Genomic DNA, 20,143 nt, shown 5'->3' with positions numbered 1-20,143 from the left:
TGACTTGACTCGACTGACTATGGACAAACTCCCAAATGCATGCATTCACTCTATCTCTCCCATCTCTCATCCTTCCTTCTCAACCCGAATGTTGTCCCCGCCGCGACCCAACCCTCCAGCTCTCCTTCCCGTCCACATCCCCGCCCTGTTCTGAGAAAAACAAACAAACGAAAAGAAGAGAGGTATTAAAATGTCCAGTACCGCAAAAAGGGCCAAGTCTTCCCCAACCTCAAGCATGCGAGGGGTAGCCCAATCGTTATTGTTGTTGCTGAGAAGTGTGCTCCGGCCCGTGAAGTGTCAAATGCTTCCTTTGCAAAGGGGGCATAGAGGGGTTATGGCGCAAGGGAATCCAACCCCAACCTGAAAGCAGGACCGCAGGACTGGGATGAAGCAATAGAAGAGCCGGGAAGAAAGAGGAGCCGCCGGAGAGCAGGAGGCAGCAACAACAACAACGGCAGCAACGGCAACAATACCATCAAACAACAACAGCAAACACTCAACCACCCCAATCAATCTCCTCCATCAAACAACCCCTATCCAGCCTAGCCCAACCTAGCTCTTCACCCCCTCCTCCGGCATCACCTCCCCCTCCCCACCCCCCGTCGTCCCATCCTCATCCACAACCACCGGCTCAACCGATCCTCCCTCCTTCAACCCCCCGGTCGCCTTCGTCGGCGTGGTTGGGACGTCGTCGTCCCCCGTATCACCCGCGTCGCCACCAACAACACCGCCGCTGGTGCTGACAATCTCGCCAGAATCGGCCGGCCCCTGGGCGGCACCATGATCCGGCGCGAGCGCGGGCGGGTGCTGCGCTGTCGGGGAAGCCGCGGCGTCATCTTCGTTTTCTTCGGGTTCGGCTTCGCCTTGGGTGATTGTGGCGGGGTGGTCGTCTGTCGTCGTTACCGGGGAAGCTGCCGCGGCGGCGGGGCTTTTGTTCTTGGTAGGAGTGGTGGTAGCAGTCGTAGAACCGGGTTTGGTCTTGTTCGTGGTAGTGGTGGTGGGTGCGTCGACCATGATCGTGTCCGGCGAGGAGCTCTTCTCAACCCGTCCGGTGGTGGCGGCGGGGGTGGTGGTGTTGTTCTGTTGAGGTTGAGGGTCGGCAGCCACCACGACAGTATCCTCGCTGGTATCCATCCTGTCGTTCTCCCCCATCTCAACATCACCACCTGTCCCAGCATTCTCAACCTTCGTTTCCGAAGAACCAGCAACCTCCCCATCAGCCGAAGACGAAGAAGCCTCGCCCAACAACTTGCGGATCTGCTCCGTCAAGCTCTCCGCCTTGGCCAAAATGGCCCTCAACCCCTGCTGGTCCATGCGATTCAGCTGGCCAGCGGCAACACGCGAGGCGTCGGCGCGCGACATGATGTTAAGGACTGCCGGATCGGCTTCCTTGACCAGGGTATCAATCAGAACCGAAACGCCTTCGTCGCGCTGCTGCGCCAGCGACGTGAGCGTCAGCGCCACCTGCTGCTCCTCCAGCGAGACCTGGTCCAGGGTCCGGAGCGGCTGGGCGGGCAGCGGCGCAGGGGCCGGTTCGATAGCAGGTTTCGGCGTCTCTGCCTGCTTCGCAGCAGCCGCGGCGGCGGCGGCGGCGGCTTGGCGCTGCTCGCGAAGACGAGATAAGAAATCCAGCTTGATTCCCTTCTCCGACAAGCGCACGACGCGACCGAACGACTCAATGTCCCTCCACCCGCTCTCGTCCGGGGTATCGTCAAAATCGACGTCGATGTATCCATTGTTGGCGTAACCGCGAGTGAACACGGGACGGATGACGGGCGCATCCTTGATCTTGCGGAAGCGATGGGCCGGCGCCAGCTGCGCAGGCAGCTTCGAGAGCAGCTCGTCCGTGTGCAATGGGCACTTCCAGGTCCGCAAGACCGGCGGCTGAGCCATGGGCGGGTCGAGGCAATCCAGGTGCCAGTGGAGGCCGCACGAGCTGCAGGGGATGATGAGGGCGCGGTCGGCGGAGCTTCCGCGCTGGCAGCCGTGGCAGATGACGGGATTGCCATCGGCATCGCGGAGACGGGTGAAAAAATCCGGGCCGAGCTCCTCGTCGGCCTTCTTCTTGCGGGTGGGCTTCACCGGCTGGGTCACCTCCTCGTACTCGCCGTCCGGGCCGGTGCGGACACCCTCGAAGCGCTCGCGGACCGAAGCAGGCAGGCGGAAGGCGCTAGCGTTCCGGGTGTCGAGCTTCTCCAGAAGCATGCCGAACGCCCCGGTGCGGACGGGGAGATGGGCCGGATCCCGACGGGCGCGGCACACGTTGCAGAACCACTCCTCAGGCATGTCGCTGACGCCCGGGTTCTGGATGGGCGGGTCGACGCAGCTAAAGTGGAACGAGCGCGTGCAGCCGTCGCAGCAGAGGAGCTCACCATTGCCGCCGCACGACGAGCAGTAGTCGTCGTTGTCGTCCTGCTGATGATGGAGAAAGAAAAGCAGTGTGTCAGTCCGTGCCAAGTCAGCAATCCACCGGGCGGGTGGTGGTGTGTGTGTCTGTGCAGGGGTTGGGGTTGTGTGGATGGGGTGGTGGTGCGTTATTTTGGGAAAACGAGCAAAGCCCGTCCGAGCGAGGCGTGGCACTTTGCCACTCATCGCTGAGATATGAAAGGCGGGGAAGGAGGATGAAGGATCATGTGTTGAGATGATGGAGATGAAATGTGTGAGATGAAGAGGAAAAATGATGAAGAGAAAAATCTTACCTCTCCGCGTGCGTTGCCCACCGGACTGCTGCGCTCGCCGCTGGCGCGGGGAATACCAGCAGAAGGGCCATTTTTCTTCTTCATAGGGCTAGAAGAAAAAAATGAGTCAGCATGAGCAAGCACGTAAAATTGTATCTCGGCTGTGCCGGGACGTGATGACGTGAATGAAGAAATGAAGATGTGGTGATGACGATGAGACTTACGAAGTCTTGACCCTCAGCCCCGTCCGCGTCCTCTTCGGAGCGCGAAGGGCGGGGGTACCAGCACGAGAGTTTGCCGCAGTCGACGGCGCCGCATCGGATCCAGGGAAATTCGCAAAAGCAGGAGACGAAGGCTGCTGAGGCTGTTGCTCCTCGCTCTCATCATGCGAGCGCTTGAGCGACGACCGTGTGCTGCGGCCCTCCCTGGCGGGCGTCGGGCGCTCCGAGGCCGGGGCCGTTTGAGCGACGACTTGAGGGCGCGGACGCGTCGCGGGCGCCGTCATGGGCGTCGGCGGCCGGGGACGCAGCGAAGTGGTGGTGGCAGCAGCCGGCGTCGTTGAAGAGGACGAGGCTCCCTTCTTCCCGCGCTTCTCCTTCTCACGAGCGGGCGCGGGAGTAAGGGGCTCGTCGCGGGCGCTGCTCATGGGGATGTCGAGGGCGGAAGCCGTGTGCTTGCGCGCCTCGGCGGTGTAGGCACGGCGTTTGAGTTCCAGCTCTGACGGTTCCTCCGTCTTGTCGCTGAATTTGGCAGGGAAAACGATGCCCAGGGAGGCGGCCCCCTTGGCGCCCTTCTTGGAGTTGTCCGAGAACGGAACCAGGGGCGTGTCGACGACCGCAGGCATCGCATAGGGCTGCTCCTCCTCGTCCTGCAGGAGTTGCTGAGCCGCAGAAGGAGCGGGTGCAGTAGTTGCGGTTGTCGCGGTTGTGGTGGACGACGCGGCAGCTGGTGACTGCTGCCGGGAGGACAAAGTCTGGTGGTGTTGCTTGGTGTTGGCGTTACGGGCCTTGCGCGGTGCGTTGACCCGACGGCGCTTGTTGGCTGTGATTGGCTCGGGCGCAGCAGCGGCCGTGGGCGGCGCAGGGCTGTCGCGCGAGGGGGTCTCATCGACCCGCCTTCGATTGTCCTCCTTATCCTGCTGCTCCTGGCTGGTGCCCGGAGGCGTCAGAGACAAAGCGCTCGACAGCGATGAAATGCTGCTGGACGTCGAACGGGCCCGCGTGCGTCTCCGTGACGGAGTCTCAGGCACGATGGCCTTGCTGCCATTGCCGTTGCCATTTCCATTGCTCTTGTTGCTGGTAGCTGTCGTAGATGAAGCCCCGTTGGTTTTGGCCACTGCAGCGGGCATTTTGCCCTTTGCTGACGTAGAAGAAGAGGCAGCGACAGCCTCGCTCTGGTGCCTGGTGGATTTGCGCTTCTTGCGCGGAGGGAGCTCAGCTTCGGCTTCGGCGTCTTTCTCATCGGTCGGTTCGGTGGATGCAGCGCCAGTAGTCGCAGGAGCAGAGCTTCCAGATCTCCCAGAACCAGAAGCAGAGGTCGATGAAGAAGATGATGAAGAGGCAGCAGCAGCCTCGTCGTTTGAAGTCGTCGCAGCCGTAGTATTCGCAGCAGCAGCAGCCGTAGATTGACGCGTCCTCTTTGTGCCCTTGGAAGCTGCTGCTGCTGCTGCACCGCCGCGGCTCTTGCGTTCCAAGCGCAAAGCCGACACGTCAAACTTGACCAGATTCCCGTACGGGGCGCGTTTCGGTGGATGCGGCGGCTCTTTAGCGTCGGGCAGAAAGTGACGAAGGGCTGTGTTGTTCTTCTTGCCCTCGCGCTTCTTTGCCACGACGCGGCGGCCAAAGTCCTCAAACTCGTCCGCGTTGGCGGTCTGGGTAAAAACGCGGTGCATCAGGACCAGGAAATCCTTGTCGTGAGAATTTTCGTCGAAGAGGGTGCGGAGCGCCCAGGCGGTGGGGTACCGGTAGTTCGCGAGCGCCTCGCTCACGGACACCTCCACCACCTTTCCGACCACCTCTTTCAAAGACGTTGTTGACGCCGACGGCTGCGAGCGCGTGCTGGCCCGCGACGCACTACGCCGCGTGCGAGAAGCGATGCTGCCGGCGCGACCGCCGCGGCCGGGCGCGTAGTCCTCGTCGTCGGTATCGACGGCACTCACGGCCCGGCGCGTCCGGCGGCCCGCGGACATCATGGATGAGCTCACTTCGAGGACTTCCGAGTCGACGATCCCAGCGCCTCCATCTTCGTCGTCCTCCTGCTCTTCTGTCCTTTGGTCGTCATTGTCCTCCTCCTCCGTCTCATCCGGCTCGGTCTCATCCTGCTCCTCGGCCGCGGCAGGCGGCGGCGGAGGAGGCGGCGGCGCAGGGGTCGGAGTTTGCGGCGCGGCGGCGGACTGCCTCCCCTTGATGACGATGCGACGGCGGAACGGCGTCCTGGAGCTGTCGTCGGGTGTGGTGGCGGTCGATGTCGGCGCGGGCGACGGGACGGCAGTCTTCTTGAAGAGACCGACCTTAGGCAGGGTGCCCAGGGGCGCCATGTTCTCAAAGATAGGCCCGCGCATCAAGCCTGCCTCCTGGTAGCTGGCCTTGATCTGGACAGGGGGCTCGAGCCAGCGTTGCATAAACGTCTTTTGTGACTCCTCAGTGTTGGCGCCCTTGCTGCCCTGAGTGCCTCCGACCTGCGGGCTCGAGAAGCGCGAGCGCGTTGTCCTGGTGTTCGTGGACATTTTTGCGGCAGAGATCCTGCTGCTCCGGCGGAGTGCAGGCGTCGGATTCGACTCTTTCGTGGTCGTGGCGGAAGAGGAAGAGGTGAAAATGGGATTCAGAGACGCAGCACTGTCGGGCTGGTCGGCGAGGGTGACGGTGACCCCCTTCGTCTCCTTTGATCCAGTTTGGTCGTCTCGCGTCTGCAGCCCCAGAGTTAGCCTTCCGTTGCGCCGAGCTGGACTCCTTCTCTCGGAGGAAAAAGAAGGGGAAAAATTGCAGCGAACCGTTCTGTCGTGCTATGACATGAATGCGCGATCGGACATGGAATTTTGTCGGAATCCAATTTTATTCCAACGTGTGGACGCGTGGTCGAAAAGGGGTGGGTGGTAGGTAAAGGTGGTGGTGATGGTGGTTGGGAAAACGGGTTTTGGAAAGAAAGTTTACGGGGGAGCAGGGAGTTGGCCAGCACAGGGAGAGAGAAGAGCAGGCAGCGCAAAGCTCTCCGCTGTGTCCGGGGGTCGCTGTAGCGCTGCAGACAAGGGGCGTTGCAGCAACCTCAGAGCCTCAGGGCCTGCCAGCACACCACCGACTCACCCAAAGATGATGACTTGGAGCTGACTCACTGGAGGAGACGGAAAAGAAGAGGAGGGGAATGGGAACGAGCAGGAAATAAATCTTGAGGAGAAAATAAACAGGAGAGGAGGATGGAGAAGAGTAGAAGAACAAGACGGCGCCGGATGCACCTCGGCCAGGGGGAGACGAGCCGAACAAAAACAAAAAGGCTGCACTCCCACAAAGCCGACGAAAACGATCAGAGGAATAAAAAAAATCAACCACGTACCTTTTCGGCCTCTCGCCGATGCTTGATCTTGAGTCGAATCATTTCGTCGTAGTAAGACAGCTTTTACTGCTGTTGCAGGCCGGTCAAAGTAGGGTGAGGTGAGATGAGTGTGGGTGTCGTGATGGTAAATATTGCCCCTGAGTCGTCGTGCTCGGGTGAGATCGCTCAACTTTCGGAGCGCAGGGCTGCGATCGCAACAATCGGCAGGTGGTAAAGAAGAAGATTAAGAGAGAAATGCGTATAAGAAGAAGAATCTCTGTCCACAAATCCTCGGGAGTGTGGCAGAAGAAGGAGGTCTGGTGAAAACTCGCGATGGAAAAGTTGGGGCGAAGGAGAAGAAAGAAGTAAAGTACCAGTAGTCGGTCGGAAAGATGGATTCTCTGTCTGGGTGAAAACCAAGATGGAGAAAAAGTAAGTAAGGTAAGGCGTTGGTGGTGAAAGGAATCAGGAAAGGAAAGAAATCGAATCGAGTTGTGGTTGAAGAGGTGGAAGGGGTGCGAGAAGTCGAAGTGGTCGGAGGAAGTGGAAGAAACCTCAAAACAACCACGCAGCCCCGAGAAAACCCAGAGGGGAGAGAAAATGTGTGAGGAGGGGGTGTTGCTTGCTATTGTGCTATTGTCGTCGAGAAAACCTAAACCCAGAGGTCCAAGCTTCAGGCCTCAGGAGAAGAGTGCACAATAGCAAGTCGCGGGTCAATAAACTTCCCGGGCAGGGCGGTAAGGTTTGGTGACGACGATGAGATGACGTTGGTGATCAAGGAAGGAGGTCAACACACCACGACCACGGCCATACTCTCCAAAACCACCCGCTGCGGGACTTCAATACGGTGAATGCTACACATCCAGAGTTGCTCGATGACTTCACCTTCACACTCCAGTCCAACGACCCCAAATCCCCACGCATCGAAAACCTCAACCTAATAGGCATCACCACTTCACGACCGACCCAAACTCAGAGGGGGAGAGCTATGGAATACTGGATGCGGTAGGTAGGACTTGCTCACGTCACGCCACTCGCCGTCCATTCCCAGGGGCCATCATCGACATTCATATTCACGTGTCCTCAAACCATCAAACATCATGGCCAGCGTGACCATATGCTGCTGTTATATTCCGTCCACAAACAAGAGAAGAATTTATTTTTAACACGACCCCGTCCAGCTAAGCCATTGTATGCCAGGTAGGTTAAGTACCGTAGCTATCTCCTTCTCTCTCTTGACACATTGACGCAGAAAATCGAGTGTGCTGGCGGGCAAGCCGGGCGAACTCTCACTCCCATCCCGAGTCCACCTGGACATCCACCGTGCTGGCCGACGGTTCCCCCAAAGACAAGATAAGATGCGCATGCAAATGGTTGCTCGTCCTTAGGTCAGGTAGGCCGGTAGCTAGGCTGGAAGGTTGGAAGGTATCCGCTCCGACACACTGGTCCACCCGACAACTTCGATCCTCCTCGCCAAGTGACAAAGGAGGAGGAAACCACTCTCCGCGACCACGAAAGCCCGAAAATCCCGACTCGAAATATCGACGACGACAAAGAACCGATTCGTACATTATCCCGACGAAGTGAGCTCGAGCCACGGCAAAGTCGTCGTTGCGAAACAAAAAACATCGGTTAGCTGGCTGGGCGGGTTTCCTTCAATCCATCCACACCAAGGCCGACTCCGATCACCATCCCAGGTATCCATCCCCGTCGGCCACCGCCCTTTAGTCTGGGCAGCGTTTCGTTTACTCCTCGTCACTCTCCTCCTCCGCATCCGCCGCCCCCTCGGCCTTCTTGGCCGGCTTCTTCTTCTTCTTCTTGCTCTTGCTCTTGCCCGTATTCCGCGACAGCGGCTGGGCCAGGATCTTGAGGATCTCCTCGTCCTCGATCTTCTTGTCCGACTTGACCTTCTCCAGGTCGAGCGCCGGAGGGCCACCCAGCCGGGTGATGCCGTTCTTGGTGATGGCTAAGCTCAAAGTTAGCAACCACGGTTAGTGTAAACTCCTGTAGATATCCACGACGTACCAATGGTGGTCAACAGCCTGGCGACAGGCGCATTGTCCTTGTCGCCGGTGACCTCGTACTGGCGGAAGACACCACCGCGGACGCACTCGATGACGCCCGTCTTGGCATCGCGCTCGTCCTCGAGCTGGCGCAAGCTGAAGGGGAACAGGCCGAACTTCTTCTGGGCCTCCGAGTAGATCTTGCGCGACGTGGGCCGCTTGAGCGCGTACGTGTTGGCCGTGCGCCGGTGCAGCGTGGCGCGCTGCTCAAACTGCTTGATCTTGCCCGAGCCCAGCGACACTCCCACCTCGACGCCCCAGACCTCGCCCACCTCGGGCACGCCCTCGCCCTTGGTGTTGTCGCCGGGAGCCAGCACGATCTTCTTCTTGCCCTCGATCTCGTTGTGGTCGAACAGCCACGACGTGGTGCTCTCGACAATGTGGCAGTCGTAGGCCTGGGCAACCTTTTCCAGGAGGTTGGTGATCTGGGCCTGCGTCGGCGGCTTGGCCGCGGCCGCCTTGGCCTTCTCCTCGTCGGTGCCCTGGGCCAGCAGGCCGGGAGGAAGCATCAGCCGCAGCAGCAGCTCGTTGGAGTAGTGGGCGGCAAGGAGCAGGTCGGCAGTCCTGCCCTCAATGACGCCCTCGGAGCCGTCGGCATTCTTGGGGATGACCGTGTCGCACACAATGGTGCCGAAACCGTCGATCTGGGCGCCCAGCTGGATCTTGATGGGCTCGCCGGGCTGGATCTCGACGGAAGCTTCCTTCTCGTCGGACCGGAGGGGGGTATAGGGAGTGACGAAGGCGGAAGGCGAGACGGTGACGGGGTGGGAGAAGCCTAGCAGGAGCTGTCAGAAGCTACCGCGTGTCGTAATTCAAGACAGCCAGGGGCAACAACATACCCTTGACAACCTTCTTGCCGCGGTAGACCTTGTCGATCTCCTGCTCGATCAGCTTGTCGCCCTGCTCGCAGATGTCGACAATCTTGCTGCCGGCCACAATGAGCTTCGACACCTCAGCCAAGACCTTCTCCGAGATCTGCCCGGCCGTCTTGTACTTGGTGAGGGTCTCGGGGTTGTTGAGGGTGTAGTCTGCGCAAGAGTAAGCATGATGCATGGAGCTAGAATATGCGCGGTAACTCATTGAGAGCTTGGTCCAGGAAGACCTCGAGGTGCAATCACTGACCAACTTCCTGCGTTTGGGACGCCATCTTGAACTCTGGAGTGTTGGAGCGGCAGCCCAGAAGCTCAGAATTCAAGTTGAGAAAATTATAAAGAGAGGAACAGACTCAATGTTGCTGTGGCAGCGCGAGGTCACGACAACCACAACAACTTGGGAGAGCAAGGAGGAAACGGAGTAGGTAGGTAAAAGAAGGCTGCGGGGAACGGGCAGCGCGTGATGTGATGTGAGGGTGGATTTTGAGCTTTTGCAGCTTGGAATTTGCAAAGGCGGGGGAGGGGTTTGACCTGTTTGTGCCCTCTGGCAGCCGACATTATTGGATGATACGTCAGCCCGGAACGAACTGGACCTTGGGCCTCCCGGTCCCTAGCTCCAGCTTCCGCCCGTTGCACCTCAGTTCTGGAGATCCGAGAGATCCGTCCTGCGTGGAGGTACGTACTCCTTCCTTACTCCATATTGGATCCAAAGGACAAGGTACCCGAACATGTCACAGGCATTGTCTCTTTTGGTAGCTTGCCATACTCTATCTTCAGAGCCTGGCAGAGATAAAGCTTCAGACCGTTCTCGAGCATGCCCTGGAGAGGATTCGAGGTCAAGAGTTGCACAAGGTGCTTGTGTGATTTCCAATGTGTTGCTGGTCCATCATGTCCATCCATGGATGCCAAGATTTTGAACCAGGAACTCGTCCCTCAGGTCTTGGTGACGGAGACTCCTGATGCCAAGCGCGTAAAGTTACGGTACTATACGAGAAATTCTCGAGATTCAGATCTCTTATTGGCTGTTTTTGTTTCGCGTTCCGTTCTCCTGTCCTCTTCGCGAAGGTGCGAATCTCGCGCGGTGCCGACATGTTGCATGTTGCAAGTTGCAGTTTGGACGCGACGGGCTCAACTCCAACAACGCCGCTTGTCTTCGGCCTCAAGTTTCCATTACCTAGCCCATCATCAGGTCACAGCACCACATAGAATTATACCGCAATCAACATAGCCGATTCTTACACATTCTCAATTTAGTCCTCCTTTTTCTGGAACAAGGCATTGGCCACGGCGCATCGCATCGCACCTCATCCAACGGAAATCGAGTCAAGTCCCTGAAGTTGTTGACCACGACCACCACCTCGAAAAGGCCTTGGCCTATCTGCTGCCTCGTCGCAGCGCCATCTCCTATCTTCTCTCCTTCTTTCCTCCTCCTTTCGGCATAATTTTGGTTCAGCCTTCACCTTCCATCATGGCCGCCCCCCAGGCAGTCGCCCCTCCGGCCCCGGGCGGCGACAGCGACACCATTTCCACCACCGGTCCAGCGACAACGGCTACCGCATCAACCTCAGCACCCGCTCCCGCTCCTGCATCATCTGGCGAACCAGAAACAGACCTTTCTTCCGACCCCGCGAACGATGCCACCGCCACGACAACGGCCAAACCTCCCGGCCGCGACAAAGAAGCCTTCAACCGAGTTCTCGTCGAGCGCTTCCAGACCCACGATTGGATTCACTCGGCCGCCCTGAAGGAGTCCCAGCTCCGTTTCGAGAAGTACAGCAAAGAGACCCTCGATCGCGCCAGCGACTACCGCCAGTACCGCGATTTCTATGCCGCCTACCCGGCCCGCCTCTACGGTGACGGGTACCGTGGCTTCGGCAACGGCTACACCGAGAATGGCGGCATGACCAAGATCATCTATCCCTCCCAGAGGCCGCGGCCCGGTCGGAGGACAACCCCGCTGCCCAAGTTTTCCAAGAAGGACATGAAGAAGCAGGCCGAACAGCACGAGGAGCTGGTGCCCATCCGCATCGACGTCGACTGGGACAAGATCAAGCTGCGCGACACCTTCACTTTCAACCTACACGAGCGCCTCGTCTCGGTTGAACTCTTCGCCGCCCAGTTGCTGGAGGACATGGGCCTCAACCCGGTCACCGAGAAGCCCGTCTATGACCAGGTCGTCCAGCAGATGCACGAGCAACTCAACGACTTCTACCCCTTCGCCTATTGCGAGGAAGATGCCCTCGACCCCGAACTCCCCTACTCGGCCTACAAGAATGACGAGATGCGCATCCTCATTAAGCTTAACATTACCATCGGAAACCACACCCTGGTGGATCAGTTTGAGTGGGACATCAATAACCCCCTCAATTCGCCCGAAGAGTTCGCCGCCAGCATGGCCCGCGACCTGTCGCTTTCGGGAGAGTTTACCACCGCCATTGCCCACTGCATCCGCGAGCAGGCCCAGCTATTCACCCGGAGTCTGTACAGCGTTGGGCATCCCTTCGACGGCCGGCCGATCGAGGACGCCGACCTCGTTGCCGCCTTCCTCCCAAGCCCCTTACCGTCCGTTTTCCGTCCCCAGCAGCAGGCAAAGGACTACGCCCCGTATCTGTATGAAAACACCGAGGCCGAGCTCGAGCGCACCGAGACCATGTTTTCAAGGGAGCAGAGGCGTCAGAAGCGTGCTGTCAACCGCCGCGGCGGTCCTTCGCTCCCGGATCTCAAAGAGCGTCAGAGAACCATCCGTACCGCCATCGTGTCTTCGGTGTTGCCCGGCGCCGTCCAGCACATCGACGACACTCGTCTGTTCAAGCGGCCTGCCGGCACCACCGGCGGCACAGGGAGGGGAGGCAGGCGCACGGCCCGCGATGGCGACTTGTCGGATTCCGAGATTAGTGATGACTCGGCTCCCGACTCGCCCGCCATGGGACAACATCAGCAGCAGGGTACTGCCAGGACCAGGGGAATGCGTGGCGCTGCTACTGCCGCCGCTCAGCGCATGGCCAACCTTGGTCGTTCCGAGACTCCAGAGGCTACCATCCACCATCACGAGACTCGCACTTCGCGCCGCCTCGTCCGCGAAGCTACTCGCGAGCAGACCGAAGAGCCCACACAGCACATTGTCACGCTCAAGGTGTCACCTGCGCGCTTGAAGAAGCTGATGCGCGACCTCAAGGCAAGGGGTCAAACACCACATGCTGCCGCCGCCGCATCTGCCACCTCCACGCCGGCACATCAGCGCACACCCAGCGCCGCTCCGCCAGGTTCCATGGGCCCTCCTCCATCCACTACCCCGTCATCCACCCCGGCCGCCGCCGGGTCCAGCCAGCCGGCAACGTCCAACAAACCCACCCCTGCGCCGACGCTGCAAAGCCAGCTCGGCCGTGTCCCAGCGCCTCCTCCCGGTCCCTCGGGTACAGCGCCTACACAACCACCGGTAAGTGATATTTTTTATCAATGCCAGCCATCCCTTGACAACCGTCCGCTAACCATGATCCCCACCACCACAGCCCCCGCCGCCGGAATGGCTCACCACGGCGCTTGCCAACCTGCACAAGTCGTACCCGACGGACGCCTTCGAGGCCATCATGCGCTACTGCGCCATCAATACCGAGACAAACACGGTTGTCACGCTGCCGCTGCCGCAAGGGCAGCCGATCCCGGCGAATATCGAGTTCGCGTGGCTGCCGCGCATTCGGTGTCGCGATTGCCCGGGTAAGTCGTACACGGCCGGGCCGGACACGACGGTGCAGAACTTTGAGGTGCATTTGAAGAATCGGGCGCATCGCGAGAGGGTGGCGGCGAGGTTGGGCAAGGGCGGTGGTGGGAGTAATGGGTCCTCTGCTCAGTAGTAGTCTTGAGGAGGGAGGGTTATGTTGAGAGGAGGGAAATGATGGTACCTAAGGGACTTGTTTATCTGCCTACGTATTTTGGAGGTTTGTTGGATGTATAAAACAATGGGAAGCAAGTTGGGCGGACACTCGAATGGATGGTATGGACTGGGAATTTGGGGAGGTGAGGGTGGTTTGGCTGTATTGTTTCTTTACACAGGACAAGGTGAATGAATAAGAGGAGGGATGACATCCATGGATGATGGCGTCGATGCTTGGACTTGGACGGGATTGCTTTTGCTTTGCAGCGGGATTTTGTTCATGGTACATAGTTTAATTTTTTTTTTTTTTTTTTTTTTGGTATAAGAGGACGTTTCTGAATATACGAGTAGGGAAAAGGCTTATCTTGAGTTCCGGATTTCAACCTCACATTCTCATCATCATTATTCTTATTTGTTGATGGTCAGGGGCCAAGGAAGTCGACGGCGGAGTTGGAGGTGAGTGGTGGGGAGCTTGGTGGTTGTTTGGCGGGGGAATGGGCCCTCCCACTGGCCAAGCCAGGCTGTTGTGTTGCGCTGGGGGCTGTAGGCGCTGGGCGGGAGCTGCCCTGCTGCATCGGGGAATCAGCTGCTCCAACCATCACTCGGTTTGGGCGACTCACCAAGTCCCGGACCAATCCATTGATTCCTAAGCTCTGACCTCACTCTTACATCCAACATCTGGTCACCGCGTCCAACGTCCAGAGATCCGATCCCACACACGCCGTTTTCGAACCCGACCCATCCGCTGCGGCACCCTCCATTTTGAATCTAGAGACAACGTCCCCGCTGATGCGAGTCCCCCAACACCTCCCCGCACCGCCATGAACACAACCTGACGCCGCCGCCTCCGCCTCGACGCCGACGCCGACCCCAACTTTCCTCCCTAAACCATGGCCCTCGATGCGTCGTCGAGCGGCTTCGCGGCCGCCGAAGCCGTGGTGGCTGGCCTCAATGACTCGGCCGCCCTGCCTATCTTTGACGTGCTCTCCGTCCAGCTGGCCTTTTCGGTGCCTGCCGACTTTGTCGCGGGCCAGGCCGCCAACAACGTGCTCGTCATCGCGCTGTCGAGTAACTTGATTTTGAGGATCGATTTGAATAGGCCGGAGGATATTGATGGTGAGGATGATTTCATAGTTGACGATTTATGATTTTGGGGCATGTTAGGATTTGGGACTAATGGTTGGGGTTCTTGAGATATCGAGTTGCCCAAGAAGCCTACCGAGGTTGGCGTCATCCGCCGCATGTTTCTCGACCCGACCGCCTCGCACCTCCTGATCTGCACCTCCCTCGGGGAGAACTACTACCTCCATTCGCAGTCGCGGACGCCTCGTCCCCTGGCCCGCCTTCGCGGCGTCACCATCGAGTCGGTCGCTTGGAGCCCTGCCCTCCCAACGTCGTCTACCCGCGAGATCTTGATCGGCGCCGCTGACGGGAACATTTACGAGGCCTTCATCGAGACGGCCAATGAGTTCTACAAGAAGGAGGATAAGTACGTCAAATTGCTGCATAAATTACCGGACGGGCCTGTTACGGGATTGTGGGTGGACTGCTTGCCACCACCGGGCGGGAAGCAGCAGCAGCAACAGCAGCAAACGCAGTATGACACCCGACGAGTCATCGTCGCGACGCAGACCAGGCTACTTCACTTCGCCGGCAAGGTTGGCCGCGGCCACGACGGGAGCGCGTCCATCTACACGCGGCTGTTTGAAGGGGAACAGCCCGTGGTGCATGCCCTGAGCCGGGCGTCGGCCGCCGCCGCGTCCATGCTGGTGGTCTCGCCGGACCCGGAGGAGGCGCCGCGGTTTGGAAGAGACGAGGCCGTTCCTGAACGCACTTTTGCCTGGCTGTCGTCGCATGGCGTGTTTCATGGCAAGCTGCTCGTGGACGGGCCTCTGTCCGAGTTAGGGGCCAAGGTGTTTGCTGAGGCAAAGATGCTGCCCCGGACGCAGCTTGCTGGTGGCGAGGGAGCGGCCGGAAGGACTCACGTCCCGACCGAGTATATTGATCAGATCGCGCTCACGCAGTGGCATGTTGTGAGCCTGGTTGGGCCGAGAGTGGTGATTGCCAACCGCCTCACGGGAGCCATTGTCTATGACCAGGCCATCTTGAACCCGGGGCAAAAGGCTGTCGGGTTGTGTGTGGACCTGCAGAAGCGCACGTTCTGGCTGTTCACGCCGACCGAGATCTTCGAGATTGTTCCGCACGAAGAGGACCGCGATATCTGGAAGATCATGCTGCAGATGCAGCAGTTCGATGCAGCGCTGCAGTACGCCCGCACCCCAGCCCAGCGCGACGCCGTGGCTATTGCGACTGGCGACCATCTCGTCGCCAGGGGCCAGCATGAAGAGGCCGCCGCTGTCTACGGAAAGAGCAGCAAGCCGTTTGAGGAGGTGGCCTTGACGTTCATCGACAACGACCAGCCCGACGCCCTGCGCAAGTACCTGCTCACCAAGCTGGGGACGTACAAGAAGTCGTCGGTCATGCAGCGCATCATGATCGCCGCCTGGCTGGTCGAGGTGTTCATGGCCAAGCTCAACTCGCTCGATGATACGATTGCCACGGGGGCGGAATTATCGGACGCCCCCGACCCGGAGAAAACCCGCGAGCAGCTCGACGCGGTGCGCGCCGAGTTCCAGGACTTTGTCACCCGCTACAAATCGGACCTCGACCGCAAGACCGTCTACGACGTCATCAGCAGCCACGGGCGCGAGGAGGAGCTGCTCTTCTTCGCCAACGGCGTTGGCGACTACAACTATGTCCTGTCGTACTGGGTGCAGCGCGAGCGCTGGTCCGAAGCGCTCAAGGTCCTCCAGCGCCAGACCGACCCGGACGTGTTCTACCGCTACAGCAGCGTGCTCATGACGCACGCGCCGACCGAGCTCGTCGACGTGCTGATGCGCCAGGGCGGCCGCCTCGACCCGCGCAGCCTGATCCCCGCCATGCTCGAGTACGACCGGACCTACAAAGGCCCGCTGGCGCAGAACCAGGCCGTGAGGTACCTGCAGTTCGTGGTCAACCAGCTCGGGTCGGCAGACGCGGCGGTGCACAACACGCTGGTCAGCATGTACGCGTCGCAGCCGGGCAGGGACGAGTCGGCGCTGCTGGCGTACCTGGAGGCGCAGGGCGACGAGCCCAGGTACGATCAGGACTTTGCGCTTCGGTTGTGCATACAGCATCGACGCGTGCTGTCGTGCGCGAGGATTTATACGGGCATGGGACAGTACGTGCAGGCGGTGGATTTGGCGCTGGCGCATGGCGAGGTGGAGCTGGCGTCGATTATTGCGGACAGGCCCATGTCGAACCCGGCGTTGAGGAAGAAGTTGTGGTTGGCGGTGGCGAAGAAGGTGATTTCCCAGCAATCAGCGGGAGTCAACGGCAGTGTTGCCGCCGTGAACGGGGAGAAGAGCGCCGCCGGCTCTGCGGCTGCTCCAAACGGCACTACCGGAAACAACAGCAGCAGCAGCGGCATCAAGACGGCCATCGACTTCCTCAAGCGCTGCGACCTGCTCAAGATCGAGGACCTCATCCCCTTCTTCCCGGACTTTGTCGTCATCGACGACTTCAAGGACGACATTTGCGCCGCGCTCGAGGACTACAGCCGCAGCATCGACGCGCTGCGGCGCGAGATGGACGAGGCGAGCCGCACGGCGGCCAACATTCGCGTGGACGTGGCGGCGCTGGACCGGCGGTACGCCATCGTCGAACCGGGGGAAAAGTGCGCCGACTGCGGCCTGCCGCTGCTGAGCAGGCAGTTTTTTGTGTTCCCCTGCCAGCACGCGTTCCATTCGGATTGTTTGGGGAGGAGGGTGCTGGAGCAGTGCGGCGCGGCGAAGGCGAGGAGGATTCGAGAGCTTCAGGGGGTGATTGGGCAGGGGGTGGTAAGCGGGGAGAAGAGGGAGGGGTTGGTGGCGGAATTGGATGGGTTGGTTGCTTCGGCTTGGTGAGTTTTCTTCTTCTCTGACGGGTTTTGTATGGTTGGGTGTGATGAGAGTGCTAACCGGTTTGTGTGCGTGCAGTATTCTGTGCAGCGACTATGCCATTCGGAGGATAAACGAGCCGTTTATCAAGCCGGGGGAGGATCTGGAGGAGTGGGCTCTGTGAGTTTACAAGTCTGGAGTCTACATGGAGGTCTTGACGGACAGATATCTGGTTAGATGGTTAGAACTACGGTGAATGGGACTGGTGATGGTCTGACGGCGGAGAAGAAGCGAGCTGATACCCGACGAATATAATACGCCTATGTTCCAACAAGAGATGTTTGTAATACTAAACATGCCAGTAGAAGTTGAGAGGACTGATCGGCTTCTCCCCCCTTAATCCCTAACCACCGAAAGTCCAAAAGCTACCAATACTTACAGGAACACTCCCCCTCCCCCCCTCCTTCCTCAACTTTATTCTCTTCGATTCCCACTTCTCTCTCTTTGGGGCTCCTCCTTACGGCCTCCGCTGTTCTCACTGAACGGACCCAGCATCTCTCACTCGCTCACTCAGTAAGGACACTGCGTCACCCCCAGCGTCGACCTGGTCAGCATCATGATGGAAACGATCACGCCGTACAGGCCCAACACTTCGGCGAAGATGAGGATGAGAACCATGCCGACGTAGAGGCGGGGTTGTTGGGTGCTGGCGCGGACTGTTTTGTTGGTTGTTTTCCATTGTGATTAGCGTCATCTTGGTCGGCAATTCTCTTCTTCTATCACACGCTGCTAGGGAGAGGAGGAGGTAGGATGGTACATGACATTCGTCGTTCATGTTGGATACCTGAGGTGAACATGGACAACAAAGTTCAGGGAAGGAAAACCAGGAAAAGAGAGGAACAGCAAGAAGAGAGGAGAAAAAAAAGGGGGGGAAGAAACAAGGAAAGGAAAACCAGGAACAGGACGAAGAGAGAAAAGCGGGAGGAGGGAAAGAAAGAAGAAAACGCACCGCCAGCATCGCCGATAATGCCAATCGAAAACCCGGCGGCCAGCCCGCACAGGCCGACGGCCAGGCCGGCGCCGAGCTGCAGGAATGCCGTGTATAGCGGCAGTTTTTCGACCAGGTTGTTGGAGATGATGACGGCGCTGACGAGGCCGTAGATGGAGATGATTTGCGCCATGATTGCGCAGAGGCTGTGCATACGGAGTTAGTTTGTTGGTGACCTAGGTAGTTACCTTAGTTGTACGAGTGTACATAAAAAGTTAGGTATATACATGCGTGTTGGCATGACAGTTTTGGGGGAATGTGCATGTGTTTGTGTTTGGTCTGTCAAGACATCATTGTCCGTGTCGGGGAGGGAGGCAGGAAGGGGGTATGTATGAATGAGGTATGTATGAAAAGGATGATGTCGGCTGGCTGGGCCTTTGGTACCTAGGTATGGGATGTGTCTTTCGGGCGTTGGAGATGTGTGGGAGGGAATAGATGAACGGATAGGTGTCCTAGGCAAGGGAGGTAGTCAGGTAGGTAGGTAAGGAAAGGCCAGGTACGTACGTATTCTGCATCAACCGATCCGGCCGAATGACGCCGCAGGAAAAGATTGCGCCGGACGATTTGGCGGTGCCATAGCTGGAGCCGATGACGGTGAAGATGATGGAAAAGGCGCAGCCGAGGGCGCCGAAGAAGGACTGATATGTTTGTTTCCTTGCTTGTTAGGAGAGAGAGAGAAAAAGAGGAAAGAAACCTAGTGGTGGGGTGGTTTGGGGAGACGAACGGCATAGACCGGGCTTGGTGTTGGTGAGCTTGTTAGCGGGGAGGTTGGGTTTCGAGGAGGATAGGTGTCTGGGTAGGGATGAACATACCACCGGTCGAGATTGACAAAGTCTGAGTCTGTAGGGATCATGGTGTGTTTGGGTTGGTTTGTGGAGGAGACAGCAAGGGAAACAAGGCTTGTGTCTGTGGTAGGATATTTACCAGAACTGAGTTTCTTGAACAAAGCAACACCTAGGTAGGTAACTAATTCAACCATTTAACAATAAGTAACCCAAAGGAAATTAAAGATGTACGCTGTATCTGCCCTCGAGACTAGATTATGTATGGCATTCTAGCGCCAAAGGGTCGGGGTCTACTAAATGGCAGGACCGAGAGGCTTACGTACACCCCGAGGCTGGGCAAAGCCGCGGAGGCCAGGGGGTGCGTCCCGTGCCAATCAACAGTATAGGGGAGATAATACATTGTTAAGGGGGGCTCAGCTCGGAATTCGCACTTAGCAAGTTGAATGGGGAGTATTGGGGAATGAGAAGGGCTCTGGGTACGGAGTATATTAGTATCGAGTACAAAGGAGGTTTGGAAACCAATAATATTGTCTTTGAGATGAGTGGTATTACATTCTTGGGTTCCAGATTACAGTCCCTGACGAGCGTGCTGGAGAGGTGGTCAAGCCGTCGCCTGTGAGAATGCCAGAGCGGCCACCTCAATGAACTTCAGATCAAACCTGCCATGAGCAGCACTAGGAGTTAGTAGATTTGTCGGCAGAAGATGTTAGTATCTATCTGCCGGAAGAAGGTAGACCACACCCACGAGCAAAGAACAGACCAACTCGGGGTTTGTAACAAGACAAGCTGACGGTTGAGACGGTTGAGGCTGAGATGGGCCATCAATTTCCCAAACTGGACAGAGAGACGCGCAAGCAACGGCCAGGCTGCCCGTGCCAAGCCATCAGCCGTTGGGTCCCTCGACCATTGTTGGACAGCCAGGCACCAGGTTGGAGTGTCTCATTCTTAAAATCTCTCACTTTCTGGAAGAAAAAGGGGGAACAGTGCTAAAAGTAGACAAATCAAGACAGCGGCCCCCCTGGTACTCGGTAGGCACTTGGCCCATCCGTGGCCGGCGCCGGATGCCAAGACGGAGCTCTCCCGGAGCTTGGCGCAGGAGTGGATCCCCGGCGGGACCGGTCCCCCGATCCGCCAAGAACCCACCTCCACCTCCATGAATGACGTCGGAGTTCTGAACCTCTCTCCACGATTGCTAACGACATCCGGCCATGTCAGCTCCGGGTTCACTTCTCGTAAGATGGGACCTCGTGGGGTCTTGATCCGACACCCCTTATCCGGAGACTAGCAGGGCTTATTTACGAGTACCTAGATGTTGGATAGAGAGGGAATATGTTCAAGCTGGCTTACGAGTACACACAATGTTTCCTGTTTCATCACCTTTAGG

At 58.4% G+C, this 20,143-nt stretch overlaps 8 protein-coding genes across 8 annotated transcripts; 4 read left to right on the top strand and 4 right to left on the bottom strand.

Moving 5' to 3' along the window:
* Window positions 1-35: 35 nt before the first annotated feature.
* VTJ04DRAFT_3769 (uncharacterized protein) lies at window positions 36-546 on the top strand (the record flags this gene model as incomplete). Its single annotated transcript, XM_069361705.1, has 2 exons — window positions 36-182; window positions 328-546. 2 exons carry the CDS (start codon window positions 36-38, stop codon window positions 544-546), a joined length of 366 nt encoding a protein of 121 aa, XP_069222290.1.
* A 6-nt stretch (window positions 547-552) lies between these two features.
* On the bottom strand, window positions 553-6,266 carry VTJ04DRAFT_3768 (uncharacterized protein; the record flags this gene model as incomplete). The annotated part of the gene is made up of 4 exons (XM_069361704.1): window positions 553-2,412; window positions 2,700-2,787; window positions 2,903-5,583; window positions 6,225-6,266. The coding sequence occupies 4 exons, from the start codon at window positions 6,264-6,266 to the stop codon at window positions 553-555; spliced, it is 4,671 nt and encodes a 1,556-aa protein (XP_069222289.1).
* Window positions 6,267-7,320: 1,054 nt separating this feature from the next.
* Window positions 7,321-7,591, top strand: VTJ04DRAFT_3767 (uncharacterized protein; the record flags this gene model as incomplete). Its single annotated transcript, XM_069361703.1, has 2 exons — window positions 7,321-7,403; window positions 7,456-7,591. 2 exons carry the CDS (start codon window positions 7,321-7,323, stop codon window positions 7,589-7,591), a joined length of 219 nt encoding a protein of 72 aa, XP_069222288.1.
* Window position 7,592: 1 nt separating this feature from the next.
* Window positions 7,593-7,832, bottom strand: VTJ04DRAFT_3766 (uncharacterized protein; the record flags this gene model as incomplete). The annotated part of the gene is made up of 1 exon (XM_069361702.1): window positions 7,593-7,832. The coding sequence occupies one exon, from the start codon at window positions 7,830-7,832 to the stop codon at window positions 7,593-7,595; it is 240 nt and encodes a 79-aa protein (XP_069222287.1).
* A 116-nt stretch (window positions 7,833-7,948) lies between these two features.
* VTJ04DRAFT_3765 (uncharacterized protein) lies at window positions 7,949-9,413 on the bottom strand (the record flags this gene model as incomplete). The annotated part of the gene is made up of 4 exons (XM_069361701.1): window positions 7,949-8,169; window positions 8,229-9,041; window positions 9,106-9,294; window positions 9,389-9,413. The coding sequence occupies 4 exons, from the start codon at window positions 9,411-9,413 to the stop codon at window positions 7,949-7,951; spliced, it is 1,248 nt and encodes a 415-aa protein (XP_069222286.1).
* A 1,193-nt stretch (window positions 9,414-10,606) lies between these two features.
* Window positions 10,607-12,989, top strand: VTJ04DRAFT_3764 (uncharacterized protein; the record flags this gene model as incomplete). The annotated part of the gene is made up of 2 exons (XM_069361700.1): window positions 10,607-12,574; window positions 12,648-12,989. 2 exons carry the CDS (start codon window positions 10,607-10,609, stop codon window positions 12,987-12,989), a joined length of 2,310 nt encoding a protein of 769 aa, XP_069222285.1.
* Window positions 12,990-13,899: 910 nt separating this feature from the next.
* VTJ04DRAFT_3763 (uncharacterized protein) lies at window positions 13,900-17,110 on the top strand (the record flags this gene model as incomplete). Its single annotated transcript, XM_069361699.1, has 3 exons — window positions 13,900-14,125; window positions 14,204-16,949; window positions 17,026-17,110. 3 exons carry the CDS (start codon window positions 13,900-13,902, stop codon window positions 17,108-17,110), a joined length of 3,057 nt encoding a protein of 1,018 aa, XP_069222284.1.
* A 386-nt stretch (window positions 17,111-17,496) lies between these two features.
* Window positions 17,497-18,827, bottom strand: VTJ04DRAFT_3762 (uncharacterized protein; the record flags this gene model as incomplete). Its single annotated transcript, XM_069361698.1, has 5 exons — window positions 17,497-17,642; window positions 17,936-18,120; window positions 18,479-18,612; window positions 18,699-18,711; window positions 18,787-18,827. 5 exons carry the CDS (start codon window positions 18,825-18,827, stop codon window positions 17,497-17,499), a joined length of 519 nt encoding a protein of 172 aa, XP_069222283.1.
* Window positions 18,828-20,143: the final 1,316 nt, after the last annotated feature.

The sequence above is a fragment of the Mycothermus thermophilus genome, assembly GCF_041956435.1.
Source record: "Mycothermus thermophilus strain CBS 625.91 unplaced genomic scaffold VTJ04scaffold_2, whole genome shotgun sequence".
Lineage (NCBI taxonomy): Eukaryota > Fungi > Ascomycota > Sordariomycetes > Sordariales > Chaetomiaceae > Mycothermus > Mycothermus thermophilus.
This window is presented reverse-complemented; position numbering and strand designations above follow the sequence as displayed.